Source organism: Pelophylax lessonae, assembly GCF_965119305.1.
Source record: "Pelophylax lessonae genome assembly, chromosome: 4".
Lineage (NCBI taxonomy): Eukaryota > Metazoa > Chordata > Amphibia > Anura > Ranidae > Pelophylax > Pelophylax lessonae.
Window position 1 is genome coordinate 608,507,141 of NC_138771.1, and position 24,794 is coordinate 608,531,934.

At 45.5% G+C, this 24,794-nt stretch overlaps 1 protein-coding gene across 1 annotated transcript in view; it reads right to left on the reverse strand.

Annotated features, from left to right (window-relative positions):
- The window catches only part of IL27RA (interleukin 27 receptor subunit alpha), a 97,772-nt gene that overhangs the window by 72,259 nt on the left and 719 nt on the right, over positions 1-24,794 (reverse strand). The window contains exons 2-3 of the mRNA XM_082255514.1: positions 4,015-4,129; positions 2,968-3,128 (exon numbers count right to left, since the gene is read on the reverse strand). Coding sequence (XP_082111640.1) covers positions 2,968-3,128; positions 4,015-4,129 — 276 coding nt within the window. The remainder of the gene's footprint in view (positions 1-2,967; positions 3,129-4,014; positions 4,130-24,794) is intronic.

Here is a 24,794-nt window from a genome sequence, read left to right on the forward strand (position 1 = left end):
ATCTTAAATTAAATTTTTAGAAGAATTAAAGTGAAAAACATATGTCGGAAATAAGTTTTTTTATTGGGCAGGTAATTTCCTATAGTCAGCCACATTATATTACCAAAAGTATTGGGACGCCTGCCTTTCTGCCTTTATACGCGCATGAACTTTAATGGCATCCTAGGTTTTGTCTGTAGGGTTCAATATTGAGTTGGCCTACCATTTGCAACAATAACAGCTTCATCTCTTCTGGGAAGGCTGTCCACAAGGTTTAGGAGTGTCTATGGGAATGTTTGACCATTCTTGACCATTCATCCCAAAGGTGTTCTATCGGTTGAGGTTAGGACTCTGTGCAGGCCAGTCATGTTCCTCCAACCCAAACTTGCTCATCCATGTCTTTATGGACTTTGCTTAGTGCACTGGTCTAAATCATTTGGTGGAGGGGGGATTATGGTGTGGGTTTATTTTTCAGGGGTTGGGCTTGGCCCCTTAGTTCCAGTGAAGGGAACTCTTAAGACGTCAGAATACCAAGACATTTTGGACAATTTCATGCTCCCAACTTTGTGGGAACAATTTAGGGATGGCCCCTTCCTGTTCCAACATGACTGCACACCAGTGCACAAAGCAAGGGCTCAGAGTCCTGACCTCAATCAGATAGAACACCTTTGGGATGAATTAGAGTGGAGACTACGAGCCAGGCCTTCTCATCCAACATCAGTGCCTGACCTCACAAATGCACTTCTGGAAGAATGTTCAAACATTCCCATAGACACACTCCTAAACCTTGTGGACAGCCTTCCCAGAAGAGTTGAAGCTGTTATAGCTGCAAAGGGTGGGTCAACTCAATTTTGAACTCTACGGACTAAGACTGGGATGCCATGAAAGTTTATGTGCGTGTAAGCCAGACGTCCCAATACTTTTGGTAATATAGTGTGTGTATGTATGTATAGGACTATTTAGTCATATTCAACTTTTTGGTGACTCTATGGGCTGGCTCCTTGGGTACCATGTCTGATATGCTTGAAAGCTTTCCTCCAAAAATTTTGTTTGGTGATTTTGTTTTACAAGGTAGGGCATTAGGTCTTTCTTCAATCCTTACCAATTGTTCAGCTTTGAACCAGTGTGCAGAATTTGATAACATAAGTGAATGGCTAATTTAGACAGGAGCCAATTAACCTACCAGCATGTCTTTGGAGTATGGTGGCAAACCCATGCAAACTCCATGAAAATTGTGTTCTGAAGAAGATTCAAATCAAGAACCCCAATGCTGCAAGATGTAAGTGCTAACCACTAGGCCACCCATGTACGTCTGACTTCTTCTAATCCAGTAATCTACCAAGCACCATAAGCAAGACGCTTTTAGAATTAAATGGCAGACAAATCAGATTGCCAAAGCATTTTTTTTAGTTTTTAATAGCTTGAGTTGGGACATTTCTCTACATGGTGGACTTGTTTTTTAAGACATACTTTTTCACATCTTCCAAGAGCACCACCACCATTGGAAATCATGCGCTTCCTTGTAGCCTGCCTGAAAGGGCCCTGTACAGGCACAGATGGCATGACAAGTCAAAACACATTAATTTCAATGGGTGCCATCTTAAACAATACAACTCAAGTCGCAGCGATAAAAAAAAAGGTTCCTGCACTACTTCGCTGTGACTTTGGTGCGACTTGAGTGCCATAGACTGCAATGCTAAATCATTATGACACAAGCATGTAGCAACCAAGTCACAAGGATGTTACAAGCAAGTTGCACAACTTTTGGGCTGCAGTAGTATGAACTGAGCCTTACTGCCCAATCACAGGCTGATAGGCAGATTGGCTCCCTTAGATAAGCAGAGCTGGGGCATCTCATGGGCAGGTCCAGGCCTTTTTTTCAGCGGGAACGTGGGGGAACGCAGTTCCGGGAACCTCCAGTCTGAATGTATGCTATGGTAAAGGGGTGCTGGGGTCAGTGGGGTGAGCTGAAGGGCCTATTGATGCTGGCTGCTGTGGGATCTATTGTTGCTGGGGTAAATCTATTGTTGCTGGAGGGCATTTAGTTGTGGGTGGGGCTATTGTTGCAGTGGAGGATTTATTGTTGCTGGGGGATCTATTGTTAGGTGAGTCCATTGTTGCTGATTCCAGGGGATCTAATTTACTGCTTTTCTTGTTACCATTAACGAATTCCATACAAACTGCTTAGCACAACAAAATGATACTTGGTTCTCTATTCTCTAAATTAGGTGGTGCTGGGAGGTGGGTAGGGGGTGGGACCAAGGGATGGTGCTGGGAGGTGGGTAGGGGGTGGAACCAAGGGATGGTGCTGGGAGGTGGGTAGGGAGTGTAACCAAGGGATGGTGCTCGGAGGTGGGTAGGGGATGGAACCGAGGGACGGTGTTTGGAGGTGGGTAGAGGGTGGAACCTAGGGACGGTGCTCGGAAGTGGGTAGGGCGGAGACGAGAGGTGACTCAGAAGAGGGGAGTTCCAGCACCTATTCTCTGAGAAAAAAAGCCCTGGGCAGGTCTATTTGCGAGCAAGATGGTCAAAAATCTTGACTGGGGACCTCTCCTACAGGAAAAGATTGCTGCACTCTTGGGTTCCAGACACTTTTTACACCCCCAACCACCATCTGGACACACCTATCCAGGGATTGGTTGGAGCTGCATAAATATTCAGGCAGCCTTTGTGACTCTCCCACCTATTATGATCTGGAAATCTCCAGAAAACAATGGGAAGCAGTCAAACTGGCAGCCTGCAGAACCCAGAGCAGCCTAAAGCAATCACACACTCAGCTCCGATGATTTCAGGAGAACCAAAAACTAAATTTTCCTAACCAAACCCAGCAACCAAAAAGGAGGGTGTTCCGCTGCCTTCCAGCATCAGCTTACTTTGCACCTCTTTGCATTTGCTCTCTTGACATCTCAAAGCAGTTGGTTTTGGAGACACTGTAATTCACATGAAATAAAAGCTGCTTTTCTTTGCATACAATAACATTTGACATACCGTTCTCACATCCCTGGCAGTAGGTGAGGTTCAGGGTCTCCATCCAGGTTCCTCCATATACGCTGAGCTGATACTTGTTATATAGGGTTAGGTTTTCCCGCTGAATCAGCAGCCAGTTCTGACCTGGCGGTATGGTGTAATGTAGGGGTGAATCATGAGGACTGAAGAGAGAGAGAGACAAAATATGACATCAGGTAGAAGATAGAGGAAGGAGACAGAAGGGTGATGCGTGAGAGCATAAAAGAAAGAGAGAGATTCAATGGGGTGTATTTGCAAACATTTGCAGAGCTATTCGTCCTGCGAAACTGCATGTACACTCATTCAATGTGAATGGGGCAAAATTAAGAGTTATTGGCTATTTTCTCACCAGGTTTGATGTTCTCTATTCATAAGAAGCAGGGGCATACCTCATCATGGCCACTAGATGGAGCTAAGTATTATATATTTTTTTTGGTCACTAGCATCCAGACAAAATAGCCTGGTAACATTCAGTTTTGCCAGATTCGCACACAAGGAATGTACATGCAGTTTTGCAGGACAAATAGCTCTGCAATTTTTTTTTTTTTTTTTAGGAAACATCCTAAAGTGTGAGATCAGGATAGGGAGAGAGATATAAAGTGTAATTGAACGATAGCAGTTGATTGGTTGCACTTTTTATTAATTCCTTTGAAGTGTCAAAGGATGAAAGAGAGAGAGATGAAACATAAGCTTGAGACCACCGAAGCACTTTTTATATCTTGCATTCTTATATCTTACATATTACAATGCTAGTTGATTGTACGACTATTTTATGGTCAGATTGCAACCTGTATGATGTCCCTCAGATTTTTCTACTCCTAAAGTGATGCAGACCCTGCAACTTTTCTCATTACAATACTGAGAATGCTGAGGTTGTTATTATGAAGGCTGACCCTTCCATTCAGAAATCAATGGCATAAGTATTGCATGCTGTACAAATGGCCCTTTATATGGTTCACCTAGACAAGTGGTGTGGGAGAACCAGAGATCGGGTCTGGACTGGTGGGTTGGGGTGTCTGGTGGACTTACGAGATGCTTTGTAGGGATACATTGAGCTGTACACTGCTGTCATTTGTCCATGTGCAGTTCAGGTCTTCATTGGTCCCTTGTAGGAGGCAGCACAGACTACATTCCTCATTGTTACCTGTTGGGGTGATACAAAATACAGCGTCACATGCAGATAATAGGTGGAGGTACTCCATCCTCCCCCAAGTTACCTCTTTCCTCTGCCCCTACCCACCTCAGAGCACCATCCCTTGTCTCTGCCCCCTACCCACCTCTGAACACTATCCCTTGTCTTCACTCCCTACCCGCTACTGAGAACTCCCTTGTCTTCACCCCTTACCCACCTCCAAGCATCGTCCATTGTCTCTGAACGCTATCACTTGTCTCCACTCCCCACCCACTTCTGAGCACAGTCCATTGTCTCCACCTCTTACCCACCTCCAAGCATCATCCCTTGTCTCTGCCCCCTACCCACCTCTAAGCACCATTCCTTGTCTCCACCCCCTACCCACCTCTAAACACTGTCCATTGTCTCAAATCCCTATCCACCTCTGAGCACTGTCCCTTGTCTCTGCCCTCTACCCACCTCCGAGCACCGTCCCTGGTCTCTGCCCCCTACCCACCTCCAAGCACCATCCTTTGTCTACGCCCCTACTCACCTCTGAACACTGTGTCTTGTCTCCACTCCCTACTCACCTCCGAGCACTGTCCCTTGTCTCTGCCCCCCACCCACCTCTGAACACTGTCCCTTGTCTCCACCCCTATACCCACCTCCAATCATCGTCCCTTGTCTCTGCCCCCTACACACCTCTGAGCACCATCCCTTGTCTCCACCCCCTACCCACCTCTGAACACTGTCCCTTGTCTCCACTCCCTACCCACCTCTAAACACTGTCCCTTGTCTCTGTCCTCTATCCAACTCAGAGAACTGTCCCTTGTCTCTTCCCCTACCCACCTCTGAGCACTGTCCCTTGTCTTCTCCCCCTACCCACCTCTGAGCACCGTTCCTTGTCTCTGCCCCTACCCATCTCCGAGCACCATCCAGAATCTCTGCCCCCTACCCACCTCCAAGCACCATCCTTTATTTTCGACCCCTCCCCACCTCTGAACACTGTCCCTTGTCTCCACTCCCTACTCACCTCCGAGCAATGTCCCTTGTCTCTGCCCCCTATCCACCTCCAAGCATCGTCCCTTGTCTCTGCCATCTACCAAACTCAGAGCACTGTCCCTTGTCTCCGACCCCTACCCACCTCTGAGCACTGTCCCTTGTCTCTGGCCCCTACTCACCTCCGAGCAACGTCCCTTGACTCTGGCCCCTACCCACCTCCGAGCACCATCCCTTGTCTCCACCCCCTACCCACCTCTGAGCACCATTCCTTGTCTCCACCCCCTACCCACCTCTAAACACTGTCCATTGTTTAAAATTCCTACCCACCTCTGAGCACCATACCTTGTCTCCACCCCCTACCAACCTCTGAACACGGTGCCTTGTCTCCACTCCCTACCCATCTCTGAGCACTGTCCCTTGTCTCTACCCCTTACCCTTCTCCAAGCATCGTCCCTTGTCTCTGCCCCCTACCCAACTCAGAGCACTGTCCCTTGTCTATGCCCCTACCCACCTGTGAGCAATGTGCCTTGTCTTCACTATCTACCCACCTCCGAGCACCGTCCCTTGTCTCTGCCCCTACTGACCTCGAAGCACCATCCCATGTCTCCACCCCTACCCGCCTTTGAACACTATCCCTTGTCTCTACTCCCTACTCACCTCTGAGGCACTGTCCCTTGACTCCACCCTTTACCCACCTCCAAGCATCGTCCTTTGTCTACGCCCCTACTCACCTCTGAACACTGTCTCTTGTCTCCACTCCTTACTCACCTCCGAGTACTGTCCCTTGTCTCTGCCCCCACCCACCTCTGAACACTGTCCCTTGTCTCCACTCCCTACTCACCTCCGAGCACTGTCCCTCGTCTCTGCCCTCTGCCCACCTCTGAACACTGTCCCTTGTCTCCACTCCCTACTCACCTCCGAGCACTGTCCCTCGTCTCTGCCCTCTGCCCACCTCTGAGCACTGTCCCTTGTCTCCACCCCTATACCCACCTCGAAGCATCGTCCCTTGTCTCTTCCCCCTACACACCTCTGAGCACCATCCCTTGTCTCCACCCCCTACCCACCTCTGAACACTGTCCCTTTTCTCCACTCCCTACCCACCTCTGAACACTGTCCCTTGTCTCTGCCCCTACCCACCTCTGAGCACCGTCCAGAATCTCTGCCCCCCTACCCACCTCCAAGCACCATCCTTTATTTTTGACCCCTCCCCACCTATGAACACTGTCCTTTGTCTCCACTCCCTACTCACCTTCGAGCAATGTCCCTTGTCTCTGCCCCCTATCCACCTCCAAGCATCGTCCCTTGTCTCTGCCCTCTACCAAACTCAGAGCACTGTCCCTTGTCTCCGACCCCTACCCACCTTTGAGCACTGTCTCTTGTCTCTGGCCCCTACTCACCTCCGAGCAATGTCCCTTGTCTCTGGCCCCTACCCACCTCCGAGCACCATCCCTTGTCTCCGCCCCCTACCCACCTCTGAGCACGATTCCTGCTGGCGGCAGAAGCCATGTGCTCACATGGGGAGGGGGCTTTGGCCTACAGATGTGAGCACATGGCTTCTGCCGCCATGTTTGTTTGATGGTGAAATGACCATCAAGGCTGAACTATGACAACACGGTGCTGTGAGGGTCAAATGCTGGGAAATTAGAGGGACCCCATGAGGAGTGGATGATCGCCTGCTTTATTGACACATTCAAGGAGGGAGAAGTGAAGGATCCCGGTGTTCCAGGGCTCATGCACTATTATGCGTTTATGACCTTTGTGATGAGGGTCATCTGTATCTGGTAAGAACCAGTGTGTGCGGGTGTCTGGTGGTGGTCTCTTGCTGAGGATCTTCACTTTCATCTATCCGAAGTTTCTCATATTTATTCATGTGGAAAATATAAGAACTGTTGTTTCTCCTCCTGGAGTTGACAAGGACATTCTGTGCAGACAGTTTAAGATTAACGCTACATTTTGCTATTTATTGTTATTTGATCTTTTATTTCAAAGATTTGTGTTGGCTGCTTTTCGCCTTTTATGATATTATATACTATATTTTAGCGCAGCAATATCCTGTTATTTAACAAGAAAAGTAGTAAAATGGATCCCCTTCAGCCACCAACAAAAGATTTTCCCACCCAGAAACATTAGGCACCCCCTATCAAAAATAGATTCCCTCGACAACAATAGACCCCCCAGCAATAATAGATCTCCCCAGCGACAATAGACCCATCCAGCGACAATAGATCCATTCAGCAACATTAGATACCCCCAGCAACAATAGACTCATCCAGCAACAACAGACTCATTCAGCAACAATTCATCTCTCTAGCATCTATTGACCTATCCAGAAACAATAGACCCCCCAGCAACATTAGATCTCCCAGCAACATTAGATCTCCCAGCAACATTAGATCTCTCCCCCCCCCCCCCTGCAACAATAGCCTCACCCAGCAACAATAGATACTCCCAGCACCAATAGATCCTTCCAGCAACAAAAAACCTTCCCAGCTAAATAGATCCACTCCCGCCACATCAAGTAACCCTGCAACATTAGATCCCCCAGCAACAAAAGACCCCCAGCAACATTAGATCCTCCAGCAACAATAGATCTCAGCAACAACAATAGACCTATTCAGCAACAATAGATCCCCTGGCAATATTAGAGCCCCCCAGCAACAAGAGACCCATCCAGCAACAATAGATCTCCCTAGCAACAATAGACCCATGCAGCAAAAATAGATCCCCAGCAACATTAGTTTCCCCCATCAACAATAGATCCCCTCAGCAACAAATCAACCCTCCCAGCCAAATAGATCCACCCCAGCAACAATAGATTACCTAGCAGTAATAAACCTACACCCACCAGCAGCAAAAGCCTCCCTCCCCCCAGCTTTAATAAACCCTCCAGCACAGCCCATCACCCCTTGCCAGAACATACATTCAGAGTAGGAAGTGCTGGAACTGCGAAGCAGTGCGTTCCTACCAGTCACAGGTACCATCATATGGGGTATTATCCACAATCCATGTTACAGACCACACCGGTACCCGGCGGTACCGATAGCTCCGGTAAGGGGGGAAAACGACCGGGAAGCGGTCACTCTTCCTGCCACCCACAAAAGTAATCCTGCGGCGAACCTGCTGGGACCACTTTTATGTGAAAGAGGACCGCCCGCCCTGTAACAAAATACTGGGGCTAACTGCTGCCATAGCCCCGGTATTTAACGTCAAAGTAGCAATGTAAAACTGCGGTGGGCGGTCCGTAAGTGTTTAAAGTGGTTGTAAACCTCAGACATGAAATATGAACAAAGTATATCCCGCTATAGTGTGTACTTGTCTCAACCCAGAGCACTAAGTGTTATTTCTGTCTGCTGCTTCGTTTCTCTGCTATCAGCATGAATCACTGCTGACAATTTTTCCAAGAGAAAAATGGTGACAGGGGAGGGACCTCCAGCTGATTGACAGCCTCAGCTCTGTTTGGAAGGGGTGTCCCTTCCCTCAATTCAGCTCTCAGAGCTCTCCTCACTACACTCCTCAACTCTCTCCCCCCTTTTTCTGATCTCTTACACAATCTTTAAAATTCTGGACATTTGAGAAAATAAGACTGCAGATAAACAGGTACAACATATGTAGGAGAAATATGTTTATGTCTATGTATGCCAGGCAAATGGGTTTAGGGGAACTGGTAATGTTGCCAATACTGGTAATGGATGCATTCTGCACTCAGTCACTATGAGCAGGGCCGCTGATAAGGCAGTACAGCCAGCACTCCTGTACTGGGCCCATACCCCATCAGTTCAAAAGGGGGGCCCGGGCACCTGCTAAGCAGGAGGTTCCACTGTACTGTCTTATTGCAGACACCAGTCCTCTTCTGCCTCCCCTTGCAGTGCTACCAGCTTCTCCTCTTCTTTCTCCCTCTGGCTGCACTGCAGGGGGATTGGTTCTAGTACATGCATTGCTTCCATCTGCTGTCCAGGCCCCCCTATGTGCCCCTTACCCCCGCAGTAGCTGCTGGCTTCCCTCTTCTCCCCCTTGAAGCTGTTGCGGGCACATGGGGAGGTTTCAGGATGGAGAATGGTGGAAGGGGTCGATAAGTATCTAATTTACTGGCCCCTTCCATTCCTGAATGAACACAGTGAGTGATCGGTACCAATCACTCTTGTATCCATTTGTCACTGAAGCATGGTAAACTGTGTTTACTTTGCTTCAGTTTGGGAATGAGCAGGAAGCCTCGGAGCACTTCCTATTAATTCATCTGTGCAGCTGAGGCTACAGAGAAAGGAACCGATAAACCTATATCTTCAGTCACTTTAGGCCGGAGTAAGCAGGCCCTGTCAGGTAGGCTTTATGGGGGCCCCCCGTAAAATCTAATAGCAGCCCTAACTATGAGATTAGTTTTCTGTATTCTGCAAAAACCTGGTTGATCCTACTGCTCTCTATCTCCCCCTCCTGTTCATGCCCCCACTACAGTTGGGGATATTGCAGAGCGTGTTGGCAGCTACTGCACATGCTCAGTTTTCAGTGAGTTTCTATGCTGAGCATTTCCTTTCTATCACATCTGAGCATTCCATGTGACTATAGAGTCACACATGTGGGTGTATTCACAGTGGGAAATGACAGCCCACTCCCTCCCTCCTCCCCCATGCCCACTAACCAGCTAAACACAATAGGGGCGGGATATTACATGTAGATTATTGGAGGCTTTGCCTCTCTCTTATTCTAAGACACGGGCTGGAGGGGCGTGACACAGCCTGTGACTGGCAGAAATCCACCCACAAAACAACAATATCTTTCCTTCGCTCGAGTGGTATGCGGGAAGGTGAATGTTCTAGGCAGTTTTATGACACAAATGAAGTGGTCTTGCTGCCCCCCTCAGGACCAAGGGTATCCAAAAGGCACTACAAGAAAACAACAAGAGAAGGGTGCACCGGCCTTGTGCATTACCACTTAAAAGTTTATTAAAATCAAAGAAGGGTAGCGTACAATATACTCACAAACGTAGCATATGAACAAGCATATAGGAAATGGGCACCGCTCGCTTCCAGGACACTGCTCTACTGCTGGATAGCGTGATGGCGTCCTCAAAACCTCAAGTGGTGATTTTGGCTCTGAGGAAGAGGGTCCTCCCTCGAAACGCATAAGCCACATCAGGTTTTGAGGACGCCATTGCGCTATCCAGCAGTAGAGCAGTGTCCTGGAAGCGAGCGGTGCCCATTTCCTATATGCTTGTTCATATGCTACGTTTGTGAGTATATTGTACGCTACCCTTCTTTGATTTTAATAAACTTTTAAGTGGTAATGCACAAGGTCGTGCGCCCTTCTCTTGTTGTTTTCTAGAAATCCACCCACACCATGTTATTCCAAAAAATAATAAAGATTTGATTTAAAATCTATTTTTTATGATGTTTTAAAACAGTTTTTTGATATTAATTATTTCTACTCTGTATCCCAAAGGCTGTTTTCTTTTTCTTTTGAACATGTGACCAGCAGCAGAGGACAAGAAGCTCCTCCTGCTTATGTTTCCCTGCAGACAGACTAGGAAAGATCTGGGTCATGTGACAGTTGTATATCTGTTAGGTAAAGGGTACTTAGATGTTTTTTGTTTTTTTTTTTTATTAAAAAATTTACACTGCCATCATCCATATACAAAAATAGAAGAGACCAGAGACGTAACTAGAACCTTCAGGGCCAAGGCAAAAAGAAACCACAAAGGGCTCCCCTAACCCCTGGCCGGGGGCCCTTCCTTTCAAGCCTGGGGCTCTTCCCGCTGATCTTGGGGCCCTTTACTCGCGTTGCGGGGCCCTTTATTACGGTCCCGCAGCAGGACCCTTTCACAAGTTCTGCAGTGGGCCCCCTTCCCGCCATCTTGGGGCCTCCCCAAGGTGGTGGAATGCCAGGGCCCCGGTCGCAAGTGTGACCTTTGCGATCCTGGAAGTTCACCCACTGGTGTCAGTATGTTTTATATTTTAGTATTTTTTTAATTGTATTATTTTTTTATCATTTATTTTATTTTTTTACAATGTCACTGACTATGACTCTGTCCATTCAGAAAAGGAAGGAGCTGGTAAATTACATATTTACCAACCAATTCCTGGTTCTCTATTGTGACACATCCCCTGCAGCAGCCGGCAGGAGGGGGGAGGGAGCACAGTGTGGGGAGGCAACACAGTAGGGGGAGGGGGGACTAGGGGAGCACACAGGGGCACAGAGACAGCAGAACACAATTGAACTGGATAGGAGGAGTGGAGAGGAACCAATCTCCTACATTTTCCTCCTGCAGTTACAGGAAGAAAAAAGGAGTACAGTGATTTTTCTAAATGCTGCCCTCCCCCCGCTCCTCCTATCCAGGTGTACAGGGGAGCCGCACTGGCTCCCTGGAGCATGGGTCCCGGTTGCAATTGCAACCCCTGTAGTTAGGCCCCTGGAAGGTGTTATACCTGAAGGGTTTCATTCACATGTACTGTTACTTTAAGGCTGGCTCCACCCAGGAGTGATGACAAGGGTCAAGGGGCAGAGTGGCCATCTTAGACACATGTAAGAGATGCATTGATATACCGAGCTGTCCTGTAATACATGTTGGAGTGTACAGTGAGTACTGAATAAACAACCGTTGTTCCAGATCAGAGTCCTGTGTCTCTCACAACACGGAGAATATAACAGAAGGGACAATTAAATAGTGTGTGTATAGTATTACATTAAGCCCTGTCTCTGCAAAGCACTGACTGAGGGAACATGGAAAAAACAGGGAGGGTCTTGCTAGGACTTCACTAACTAGCACTAAACAGGAGGGTAGACAGAGGAATAAATCAAAATCACATATTGCAGTGGCCCAAAACGGGCACTAGATGTCAGCATACTACAATCAGAGCAATAATAACCTCATGCAGTTCGATAAAACACAGAAACTTTTCATAAAAGTTGGGCAGTTATGAGCATCTTAGAAGTAAGTCAAAGCAAGTCAAATGTGAATGAAGAAAACTGTGTAGTACTTTTCACTTGCTGCTGAATATGAAGTCCATAGGCTGGGCCGGCTTGTTCTCTTTTATAAACTTGTATTCTGAGTTTACAGCCCACGAAAGCACGTGTGAAAGTTCTGCTCCTCATTTGTGGTCAGACAGCTCATCGCTCTGATAGGTTCTGGGGACAGAAATAGAACTGAGAAGTGGGCAGAAGCTGGGGCTGCGTGGTGGTGGTGGGAAGTAGCGGTGAACTCCCTCGCCGGGTGATAACGGAAGATAATTGCAGTGACCGTAGCAGAGCCATTGTGTATAAGAAACGTCTTTCTGCTGCTCCAAAAAAAACAGTTCAACTTTTTCTAAAACCTTCTCAGATACAACTGCCGGGTTGTTTTTAGCAAAAACGGTTCCTTATTTTGAATCGCTGTTCAGAGGGCATTTGAATTATATTATCCACTTCTGGACCGGACCTTTTTCTGACACTTGTTGTTTACAAGTTAAAATTATTTTATTTTTGCTAGAAAATTACTTAGAATTATTTTTATATTGTTTTAGCAGAGACTCTAGAGAATAAAATGAAATAGTTGCAATAGTTTGTATCATACTGTATTTGCGCAGCGGTCTTACTTTTTTTTTTTTTTTAAATACACTTTTTTGAATTAAAAAATAAGAAAACAGTACACTTAGCCCAATTTTTTTCTATAATGTGAAAGATAATGTTACGCCGAGTAAACAGATACCCAACATGTCATGCTTCAAAATTGCACACGCTCCTGGAATGGCGACAAACATTGTTACTTAAAAATCCCCATAGGCGACATTTTAATAATTTCTACAGGTTACCAGTTTAGAGTTACAGAGGAGTTCTAGGGCTTAAGTTATTGCTCTCGCTCTAACGATCGCGGCAATACCTCACATGTGCGGTTTGAACACCCTTTACATATATGGGCGCGACTTGCGTATGCGTTCGCTTCTGCGTGCGAGCTAACAGGGAAGGGGTGCTTTAATTTTTTTTTTCTTTCCTATTTATTTTATCTTTTTTTTTTTTTTCCTATTTATTTTATCTTTTTTTCTTTTTCCTATTTATTTTATCTTTTTTTTTTTTCCTATTTATTTTATCTTTTTTTTTTTTTTCTATTTATTTTATCTTTTTTTTTTCCTATTTATTTTATCTTTTTTTTTTTTTTTCCTATTTATTTTATCTTTTTTTTTTTTCCTATTTATTTTATCTTTTTTTTTTTTTTTTACACTGTCCTTTAAAAAAAAAAAAAAATGTTTGATCACTTTTATTCCTATTACAAGGAATGTAAACATCCCTTGTAAAAGAAATAAGCAGCACAGGTCCTCTTTATTGTGAGATCTGGGGTCAAAAAGACCTCAGATCTCACATCTACACTAAAAAAAAAAAAAAAAAGTCATTTTTTTCATAATGAAAAAAATGGGCTCTTTAAATCTGTTGCTAGGAAGCGACATATGACGTCGCTTAGGTCCTCCAAGGCCATAGAGTCGAGTGGGGGCCATCTTGCCCTCAGTCGACTTCCTGCCTATGAGGAGAACGGACCGGCTCCGGTAAGCAGGGAAAAGGACCGGGAAGCGGCGGGAGGGGAGGGGGACACCTTTCCCGCCGCCCATAAAGGTGATCCCGCGGCAAATCCGCCGCTGGGACCGCCCACCGTTTAAAAAAATACTGGGTTTATGGCAGCTATCTGCTGCCAAAACCCCAGTATTTAACGTCAAAGTACCGACGTAAATACAGGGTGGGCAGTCCGCAAGTGGTTATGTCACCTCCCCACCACCTGTTTGAACCCCCTCAAACCATTGCACGCAGTACTGGGGCACTTTTAGGTAAATGGGTTGTGTTTGGCAGGCGGTACTGTCCGCTAAAAATTACAGAAAGGGTAATTTTTGCTGTGCCACAATGCAAAGCATGGCAGCTGTGGCATATGAACACCTTCCTCGGCTGGGAGTAGTTGGAGATTGGTAAAAGTGGGAGCGATTGGGGCGTATTGGGGGGGTGCGGGAGGGGCAGTCATAACGTGGCTCAACCATGTGTTTTTACAACCCTCCAACCACAAGTGTAAATTTAGTTTAACCCTTGCTTATGCGTTTTTTAGTGCTTTTCGCAGAAACACAGTACCGTTCATTTAACATGGTTTCCTAGGGATCTAGTTCACATCTGTGCGTTTTCAGGCAGTGCTTTTATTGGAAAGGGACAGGGACTTTTTTTTCTTGCAGCAGATTGCGTTTTGGATGTAATAGCCTTCAATGGACCCGCACCAAAAATGCAAGTGTTGCATTTTTTATTCTTTTTTTTTTTTTTTTTTGATAATAGGAAAGTATCACAGTTCTGTTCATGTAGTGCGACTTTGAAGCAACTTTACACCCTCTGTCACTCAAGTAGCATCAAAGTTACATCAAAGTAGTAAAGTCTCATGTTAGCGTTAAGGGATAGGACTAAGGTTAAGGGCTAGGGTTAAGGTTCAGGGCTAGAGTTAAGGGCTAGGATTGGCGTTAAGGACTAGGGTTAGGGTTAAATGTTAAGGGTTAGAGCAAACTGCTAGGGTTGTTAGTGTTAGGGTTAAGGGTTAGGGTTAAATGATAGGGTTAGGGTAAATGTTAGGGTTAAGGGTTAGGGTTAAATGATAGGGTTAGCTGTAATTGTTAGTGTTACTCTAACCCTAAACCCAACAGTTAACTCTAACCCTAACTCTAACCCTAACTCTAACCCTAACTCTAGCATTTAACCCTAACACTAGCCCTTAACCCTTACACTAGCCCTAACATTTAACCCTGGAAGGAGCAGGCAAGGAGCTGGTACCCAACTGATAATAGTTATGCACATATACACCATATTACAAAAAGTATAAAATTAATATATAACAAAATAAATAAATCATAATATTAAAAATAAATAATAAAGAAAAATAAATAAATATTAATAATAAAAAATACGTAAAACATTGTACTCGCATTTTCCGATGCTGTATCTGCCCCGGTTAATCAAGCATTCACTATATTGTCATAAGTATTGGGACGCCTGCCTTTACCAGCATGTAATGGCATCCCAGTCTTAGTCCGTAGGGTTCAATATTGAGTTGGCCCACCCTTTGCAGCTATAACAGCTTCAACTCTTCTGGGAAGACTGTCCACAAGGTTTAGGAGTGTCTATGGGAATGTTTGACCATTCTTCCAGAAACAGATTTGTGAGGTCAAGCATTGAATTTGGAAAGAAGGCCTGGCTCGCAGTCTCCACTCTAATTCATCCCAAAGGTGTTCTATCGGGTTGAGGTCAGGACTCTGTGCAGGCCAGTTAAGTTCCTCCACCCCAAACTCACTCATCCATGTCTTTATGGACCTTGCTTTGTGCAGTGGTGTGCAGTTATGTTGGAACAGGAAGGAGCCATCCCCAAACTGTTCCCACAAATTTGGAAGCATGAAATTGTCCAAAATATCTTGGTATGCTGATTGCTGACGCCTTAAGAGTTTCCTTCACTGGAACTAACGGGCCAAGGCCAACCCCTGAAAAACAACCCCACACCATAATCCCCCCTCCACCAAATGATTTGGACCAGTGCACAAAGCAAGGTCCATAAAGACATGGATGAGGGAGTTTGGAGGTGGAGGATCTTGAGTAGCTTGCACAGAGTCCTGACCTCAACCAGATAGAACACCTTTGTGATGAATATGAGTGGAGACTACGAGCCAGGTCTTCTCTCGAAGATCAGTGCCTGACCTCACAAATGAGCTTCTGGATGAATGGTCAAACATTCCCATAGACACTCCTAAACCTTGTGGACAGCCTTCCCAGAAGAGTTGAAGGTGTTATAGCTCTAAAGGGTGGGCCAACTCAATATTGAACCTCACAGAGTAATGGTGGCCATACAGTATAGAAAATACGGCCAAAATTTGGTCATTTGGACACTTCGTTCATTTTTCAGCCAGTTAATGGGCACAAATCGATAATCGGTTATGATGTTTTTGAGCCAAAATAAACGAAGGAACAGTTTGGAAATTCTCTGCCTAATAAACGATGAAAGTTTAATGTGATTCTTGTTCAAACTGTTTGCACTCGGTATACGTGAAGAAATGAACAAGAAATGGATTCATTTATGTCCATTGAACGATTTATCGGTCATTATATGATGGCACTAGCCGTTAACACGATTTTTCCTATAGTGTATGGCCACCATTAGACTGGGATGCCATTAAAGTTTATGTACGTGTAAAGGCAGGCATCACGATACTTTAGCTAATATAGTGTGTGTATTATCCCCCTGCGCTACTGCGCTACTATTTATACCTACAGTACCAAACCTATACTATATAAATATGTGAGGGTTTTGCTGCTTACACCTATGTTCCCACATATGCTAACAGTGAAAAAATATGAAAACCATTGAAGCACTAACCCTCTTAGATGTAAGAAAAACTTCTGATGAAACAGATGACCTCATATAATTAATGGTGAGAATGACCCTTATCCAAAGTATTAAGTGCAAAGTGAAATCTGCAATCCCTTCAATGACAACTAAACTTTTTAATTTTCAACTTTTATTATTTTTATACACATCCATCGACAACACATACAATAAACATGGTATAAAAGTAAGCCCCCGTTCACACTGGGGCGACCTGTCAGGCGACCTGGTCGCCTGACAGGTCGCCGTAGGTCGCCTTCCATAGAGAAGCTGCAGACCTGTTCTAATAAGAGCGACACAAGTCGCTGCGACTTAGAAAAAGGGTCCGGAGCTTCTTTGGGGCGACCCGGAGCGACCTGCATAGACTTCAATGTTATGAAGTCCATGCCGGCCGCTCCGAGGTCGCAGTGCGAGCAGCGCGCTGCGACCTGTGAGGTCGCCAGGCAAAGTAGCGTCGCCCCAGTGTGAACGGGGCCTAAAAGTGTACCGCGCTATGGATATACAATGTATTATACCTAAATGCAGCTGTTCAAAAATTGTGGTGATGAACAAACTTTCAAAATGCAATGTCCAATCACAGCGCAGATGGGTATTATTTAGTGAGTAAATAAATATATATAAATATGAAATTACTGTACTAGGTACTAATAAAGTGCAACGTGCAAATGGTGTGCAAACCTTACGATTTATGGACAGTAGTCAAGATCTTATTCACTTGTCTTGGGGTCAAAGCAGTTCCAAGCTAACGTTCCCATTGTCGTATAAACAGCAGTTGCTGGTCTTCTTGGTCTTCTGATAACCATGTATAGAAAAGGATATCAAATGTTTAGGCGGGGCTTCTGAGATACATATCGATTCAAATGGAGTTAAGTCACGTGGAACATAGCCCCTTTGCTGGTATGTTTTATGTGATCCATAGGCTTTAAGGGCTTCTAAAATATTTGGGAGTGTCACAGATGGATTAGTCGCAAAGAACACAAGATCATCCGCAAAGGCGGCCACCTTGTGTTGTTCGCCCGAAATCCACATCCCCGCAATATCTGGTGATCTGCGAATCGAACATAGCAGGGGCTCCAATGTTAAAATAAAAATAATCTGCGATAATGGGCATCCCTGCCTAGTCCCGTTTGAAATTGAGAAATAGTCTGATCTCCAGTCGTTAACACGTACTGCTGTTGAAGGATTAGTGTATAGTGCTAGAATATATGTCAACATCTGTCGGCCAAGTCCGATATATGACAGGGTGGACTCGATGAAACTCCAGGCCACCCTGTCAAAGGCCTTTTCCACATCTGTCGAAAGTAGCACCATTCTATTGTGAGATTCCTGTGCCGCATGGATGATATCTACTACCCGAGTCGTATTGTCCCTTGCCTCGGGCAACGGAATAAAACCCACTTGATCAGGGTGTATTAGATGAGGGATGTGAGGTAGTAGAAGGCGATTTGCGAGTATTTTTGCTAGAAACTTTGTATCGCAATTTAATAGCGAGATAGGGCGGTAGCTACCGCATAATGATGGATCTTTCCCCTCCTTGGGGATAAGGGTAATGTAGGCCCTTAATGAATCTATGGGTAGCGTCCCACCTTCCTGCACTGAGTTCATGTGCCTCAAAAGAGGTTGAATTAAACGAGCCTTGAAGCATTGATAGTAAGGCAATGTAAGCCCATCCGGACCAGGGGCTTTATGGGATTTGGACTGCATTATAACACCCTCCAATTCTAGCTCTGTAATCTCTCCTTCCATAGCTAGTGTCTGCTCTACAGAAAGTATTGGCATTCCAGAGTCTCTGAGGTACGCTTCAATCCGCTCCAATTTTTCCCCCTGATCCCTTTTCCCTTCTCCTGCAGTTTGCAAATTATACAGGGAGTGATAGAATGTGCAAAACTCACCCGCCATTGCGGATGAGGTATGCACCTCCCCCCCACCCTGCGTCTTTATACGAGGAATGTATGTTTGTTTCCTCGGGCCCCTTAACACCCTTGCCAACATTACCCCTGGTTTGTTGGCAAATTCAAAAAAATGTCCTTTAGCCCATAGCAATCTTCGGTTTGTTTTTTGAAAAAGAAGGCGATTCAGTTCTTCTCTTGCTTGGGTAAGGGGGCCTAGGTGTTCCATAGCCAATGACTTTTTATGTTGCCTACTAAGATCATCAATTTGGGAAAGCAACTCTAATACCTTCTTCTCCTGAGACTTTTTGTGTTGCGATGCCACCCACATTATAACTCCCCTCACCCCACATTTATGGGCCTCCCAAATTGTTGAGGGAGACAAAGAGTCGTCGCTGTTTTCCGTAAAGAAATTACTTAGCGCCTCATCTATTGTCGCCCTTGCCTCTGGGTATTGTAGCTGAGATTTATTTAGGCGCCACGTAGCAGGTCTAGGTGGTCTAGAGTCCCAGTCCATGCACACATGTGCCGGAGCATGGTCTGACATAGAGAAGTGGTCAATACAAGATGAAAGTATTAACGGCAGATCCGACTGAAGGATCAAAATGCGGTCAATTCGGGAGTAGGCGTTGTGGATCAGGGAGTAATACGTAAAATCTTGAACATTCGGGTGCATTAACCTCCATGGGTCGACCAAGTTTAAAATAGAGAGTTCTCGCTGTAGGCGCCGAATCCGGGCATACGAAATACATGAAGATTTTTTTGACGTGTCTAAAAGAGGTTCCGAAACAAAATTAAAATCTCCCCCCATCACCAAATGACCCTCCTGGAATCCCAAGACAACTGGTATTAGCTGTTGTAAGAATGTCAAGTGTTCCGAGTTGGGCAGGTAGACATTTACCAGTGTAAGTTCCGTATGGCCGGTATCTACCCATTGGGTCTGCCAATATCTCCTTGAGTGACCAATGGATCGACTTGGAGATAAGGATACTCACTCCCTTGGATTTGGCGATAGGAGAAGGGGCGTGATATGCCCAAGGGAAATCTTTATTGTGCAGTTTGGGTAAAAAATCCTTCCTAAAAAAAGTAAGTTTCCTGCAGAAATGCTATTTGAGTGTGGCACCGTTTAAGTCCTGCAACAGACGTGTACGTTTCTGCGGAGTGGACAACCCTCTGACGTTCAATGTGGAGACCTTACAGCCAACATCCGCTTGTCTGTGGACACTCTCTGTCATGGATGTCTCCCCCAAGCACTCAATCACCCCAAGCATGGAGCCGTGGGTGAGAGCGGGCTCTCCGCTAGTAAACTGAGAACGGAGGGGGGAGGGAGTAGGGGAAAAAATCCCCCCGCCTCAAAAAAAAAAAAAGAGACGGAGGGGGAGGGGCAAAAAAAAGGGGGGGACCCCCCCACCCCCCCTAGCCCCCCTCGCTCAGTAAATCACTCGATACCCCATCGAAATCCAACCGGACCGCATTTCCTTATATTCTAATATGCAAATAGACATAGCAAACAGCAGAAAAAATGCACATCAAAAAAGGTGAAAAAAAAAAAGGGAGGAAAATTCCTAACCCTTTTTCCCACACGAAAAAAAAGAAAAAAAACCCCCTCTAACAATCCAACAGGACAAAGGCAAAAACGGGCAAAGCCCTAAGTTTATCTCCCTTGCACTAGGGAGACAGCTCAGTGTAGCAAATATTTTACAACTCCAAAGTTGCATTGGAAATATCTTCTGCTGCTGTAGCTGGCACTATACGCTTGTTCTCTTGCCGCTGTGGGTAAGTTAGGGGATGGATTGATTCAAGTCCTTCTTGACTCCCTCTTCCAAAAGCGCCCAGACAGTCCTGTACAGGGATTGGAGAAATCCCTAGAAACGAAAATAGCCCAGGGAGTTGATCATACCATCTTAATGCAAATGATTTTTTATCTCGCATCACCACTAAATGAAATGGATGGCCCCAGTGGTAAGATGCCTTCACCCTGCATATTTCCTCTAGCAGAGGTTTCATCATGGCCCTCATCCGCAAGGTGTTATGGGATATGTCTGTCAAGAATCGCAGTTTAACTCCATCAAAATCCCAGGTTCCCTGATTCCAGGCGCGTCTCATGATCTCTTCTTTAAGGGCAAAAAAATGGATTCTGATTAAGACATCCCTTGGGTGTTCTGTTCCTACACTGCGTGGGGCTTTAACCCTATGGATCCTGTCTATTTCAATAGGGTCAATAAGAGGACGCTCCAACAATCCATTTATAATCTTTACCACACACCCCTTGAGGTCAGGGCGACAACTAAAATGAATTAAATATTAAACAAAGTTACAAGTCAAGTGTAATAAATGATAACACTTCACAAAGATATCAAGAACATCAAACATCCCAATTAATGGTGAATAGTGTAACAAAGTCCAAATCAAGTGGTAAATCTGTGCAGATCCTAAGACAGGTAATCTTTCATGGATTCTGTGTGCTCCGTAAGTAAGACACCTTATGTACCTCCACCAATCTGTGTGTGCGTTCATCTTTCTTATAGACCTGACCCAGGTCTGTATAAGCCTTCCCCTCAGGGGACAGTACCCCTTGACAGGCGACTCTCCTCCTCTGGCGGGGTGTCTTGCTTCAGGTGTGCAGTGACCTTCAGATAGGCATTTCTCAAAGAGTATAGAGGACCAACATAGTGTTGAACTGTATAACTCAATCTTTTATAATTATAAAATATAAAAATTCAAACTCACATTTATATGTGCACATCATGCAATACACTTGATTAAACAGCTGAGAACATTCGGGGTGTGTATCCCCTTAAAAATTAATCTAGGTCTCCACAGCGGCTCGGTCCTGGGAGATACCATTCAAACTTCCTGTTGCGGTGTGATGACATCACTAACTCTGCCCGACGTGTTTTCGTCACCTGACTTCCTCAAGGGGCTTCCATCAACAACTGGGGTCAGGGCAGACAGAAAGATGCTGCCCAGTAGAAGGAATGCCATGGTCATTCCCACCATTGATCTGGAGAGTGCATGGGGTGCGGTGATCACTGCACAGCACCCCCACTCTCACATGAAGGCGCTACACCTGGGGGGGACTTCCCATGCTGCCCCTCTCTTGTCCCAGCCCTGGTTATAACAGTGGATCCTATGATGGAGCCTCTATATTTCAGGAGTTACCTGACTTAGTTTGTTGGAGATCTATAAATGGCATTTTTGTATTGCCTTACCTGGGGGGACTGCCCCTCATGCCCCTCTCTTGTCCCAGCCCTGGTTATAACAGTGGATCCTATGATGGAGCCTCTATATTTCAGTAGTTACCTGACTTGTTTTGTTCCAGATCTATAAACAGCAATTTTGTATTGCATCACCTGGGTAGGTGTCGGCAGGTGACAAGCCCTGAAGTGATCAATGACATCAGGGAATTTCCGTAAACTATTGTTTGTGGACAATGGACTCAGCAACTACTTTCTGAGCATGGGGAGTAAGCTTTATGCTCAGATTTGTAGAAAGGACAGAACAACACAAGATCAGAAGGGTGGGGGTGGTTTGCAGCCCTTTGAATTATTTGGCTTGTACTATACAAGTATTTGATATATAAAATGCAAAGCCCACAATTTTGCTCTTTTAGATCTGATGTACAGCCATGTGTAAGTTTACTCTTTTAAAAGGAAAGAGAAAAGGCCATCCTTCGCGCTCATTGGGGTAAAAAGTGTGTAGTGTGCGCAAAATAGAACAGGCAAAGGTGACCCTAACAATTTGGGCTCTACTGTTATTATTTGTTTGCCGATAAAAAGAGACATTTAAAGAGACACTGTCACCTTGTCCATTACTCCTGGGGTCATGGGACAGTAACCCGAGTGATATTATGGGGAGGAAATCACGTTTCCCTAGCACCCAGTAGCATGGGCTATTGCCACCAGCTGCGATAGAGGGAGGCGCGATGAGGGAGAGCTGGCAGGGTGGGTTTCATGGCTGTACACATGCATGTTGCTTTTGGTGAAAAGTGACACCCCAGAAAGTGACTAATGCAGTTCTGTGGGGCCACTGTAACCACACCATAACTATGTGCAATGCTCACAATTACAGCACAGTAGTACAGTAATTATAGGGTTATCAGGTGATAAGGAGCCTATATATGGCCTGTAAAATACCTCTGAAAAGCGTCCTAAGTGTAAATCGCATAGGAATGGATGACTATGCAGGGCCAATAATAAAGCACCAGAGAAGTCACTTGAGAGGAAGGGGAGTAAGTCACATGCCTAGACATTACAGCATAATTTCTTTGCTCCCTGCATAGGCAAAGCACAGGTTTGCTTTATATATATATATATATATATATATATATATATATATATATTTTTTTTTTTTTTTAAAGGATGTTTTACAACGTATATGAGTATTTTAAAGAGAGAGCAGGGGTTGTTTGCTTTCAGACTGTCTCTCTCTAACTGATCATTTTGCTAAGAACCTTTATAATGCACCACCCATCATCTTATCAGCACCTTGCCTTCCTAGAAAGGTCCTGGTATCAACACTGCATACAAGCTCTTCTACAGCCAGAACAAAAAATAGATTTGGAAGGTGCAGGTAGCTGGTTTGTAGCATCTCTTCTTAAAGAGCACCTGTCTTTGAAGGGCTCCCTACTACCATGGCTGAGAATCAACATTTTTGTAATAAGTAATTTCTTGTAAATAAGTAATTTTTCTCCTTCACTGATGTGCGCTGATGAGGCTGCACTGATAGGCTGCACTGATGGGCACTGATGAGGCAGCACTGATGGGTGACACTGATGGGTGACACTGATGGGCACAGACATTGATGAGCACTGATGATCAGTGCTCTGATAGTCAGTGCAGATGTCCCCTGTGTGGATTTTTGGCTCTCCTCTCCTCACACCCTGTCAATGTGAGGGTAGGATTGTCGACAACTGGCAAATTCTATTTACATCCATGATCAGCTGTGATTGGACACAGCTGACCACATGGTAAAGAGCTGCCGTGATTGGCTCTTTACCCTAATCTGTGATCACAGATCACTACCGATGTGCCTCGCAGGGGGTGTGCAGGCAGCGCAAGCACATCATATGACGGTTTCCCGTCAAAGTGCGGCTGCGCTGTAGCTGTCATTCGACTATAGCATGGTCGGAAGGGGCTAAGGCAGTTCCCCGACTTAGGATTGAGCTGTAACACTGTTTGCAGTAATAAAAGTACAAAGTTCCTCTGAAAAAATGCTGCCCCGTGTCCCTAAACACTGTTGTCTCATGGGGGTTGTATTAGAAGAGCGCCCTCTCCACCAGTTCAGTGTACCTCTGTTACCTCCCTCCCAGTAATAGTAAGGGGTCCCCCCGTGCACATAGCTCAGACCTCATGCGTGCACTTGGTAACCACTTCCTTCCAGTACCATGTTGCTACGTTAAGGTCTCAGTACTTTACTTCGAAATCTTAGTACAGTTCAACCTTAAAATGTCTCCATCGATCTCTGCTTGGCTGCCTAAACATACCTCCAAAAGGTAGTGGTCCATTTTAGGCATTCTCCAAGTCCTGGTGGATCTCCGATGGACTGCAAAGTGCATCAGTCCTCCTCCACACCACTCACAGCATGTTTGGCAAAGGGGGACCCCCCGGATCCCAACCTTCCAACTCTTTTTATCACAAATTGACAGGCTGGATCCAAAAAGCCCGGTAACAGCAGAGCATTAACCCCTTCCCAGCCTGAGTCAGCCATTAAACAAATAACCCATAGGCAACCTGCCAACGCACACCCGTCCTTCATTAAGGCCTATAAAGCAAACATCCACCTAGGGCCTGGTCAACAGGTTTGTCTGTCTGCTAACATACCAAATAGAGGTCTGCCTATCTCTGCCTTCTGTAGGACCGTTCATGCCTTGGCTTATTCTTGTGTATCGTTTACTATGGTCAGCCATGGCTCCAGTTATCTGGTTCCTGGACTCTGTTTAAAATCTATTTATCTGTGCCCGAAGTGGTCAGCCTTTTGACTTTGTTAGGGCTCTTTCAAACTTGAGGTGGACTTGCGTAATCGGATCGCTATTCAGAGGGCATTAGACAGGCAGTGAGGAGGCATTATATCACCTCTTCAAAGCCTGATTAAACCTATAATGGCGCATTACCATGCCACAATCACGTGCATTGCACACGGTTGCAGGGCAGTCCTATTGAACATAATGGGCTAGTTTCACAAGTGGTGCTGCTTGTCAAACTCTGCACCCCAAATTGAAAATGTCCTGGCCTCAGCATGTGAATAGCTGTGATTTTACAGTTTGGGTGGGCGGCTGGGCAAAAAAAAACACTGTTTAGCCACCCATTTTTACCACCAGTCTGAAAAAGACCTTACTGTCTGCTGTTTTTTCTGATCATGTGTCTGAAGCCTGCCACCACTGACCTTGTGTCTGAAGACTTATGCCACTGACCATGTGTCCAAGGGCTTACACCACTGACCATGTGTCCAAGGG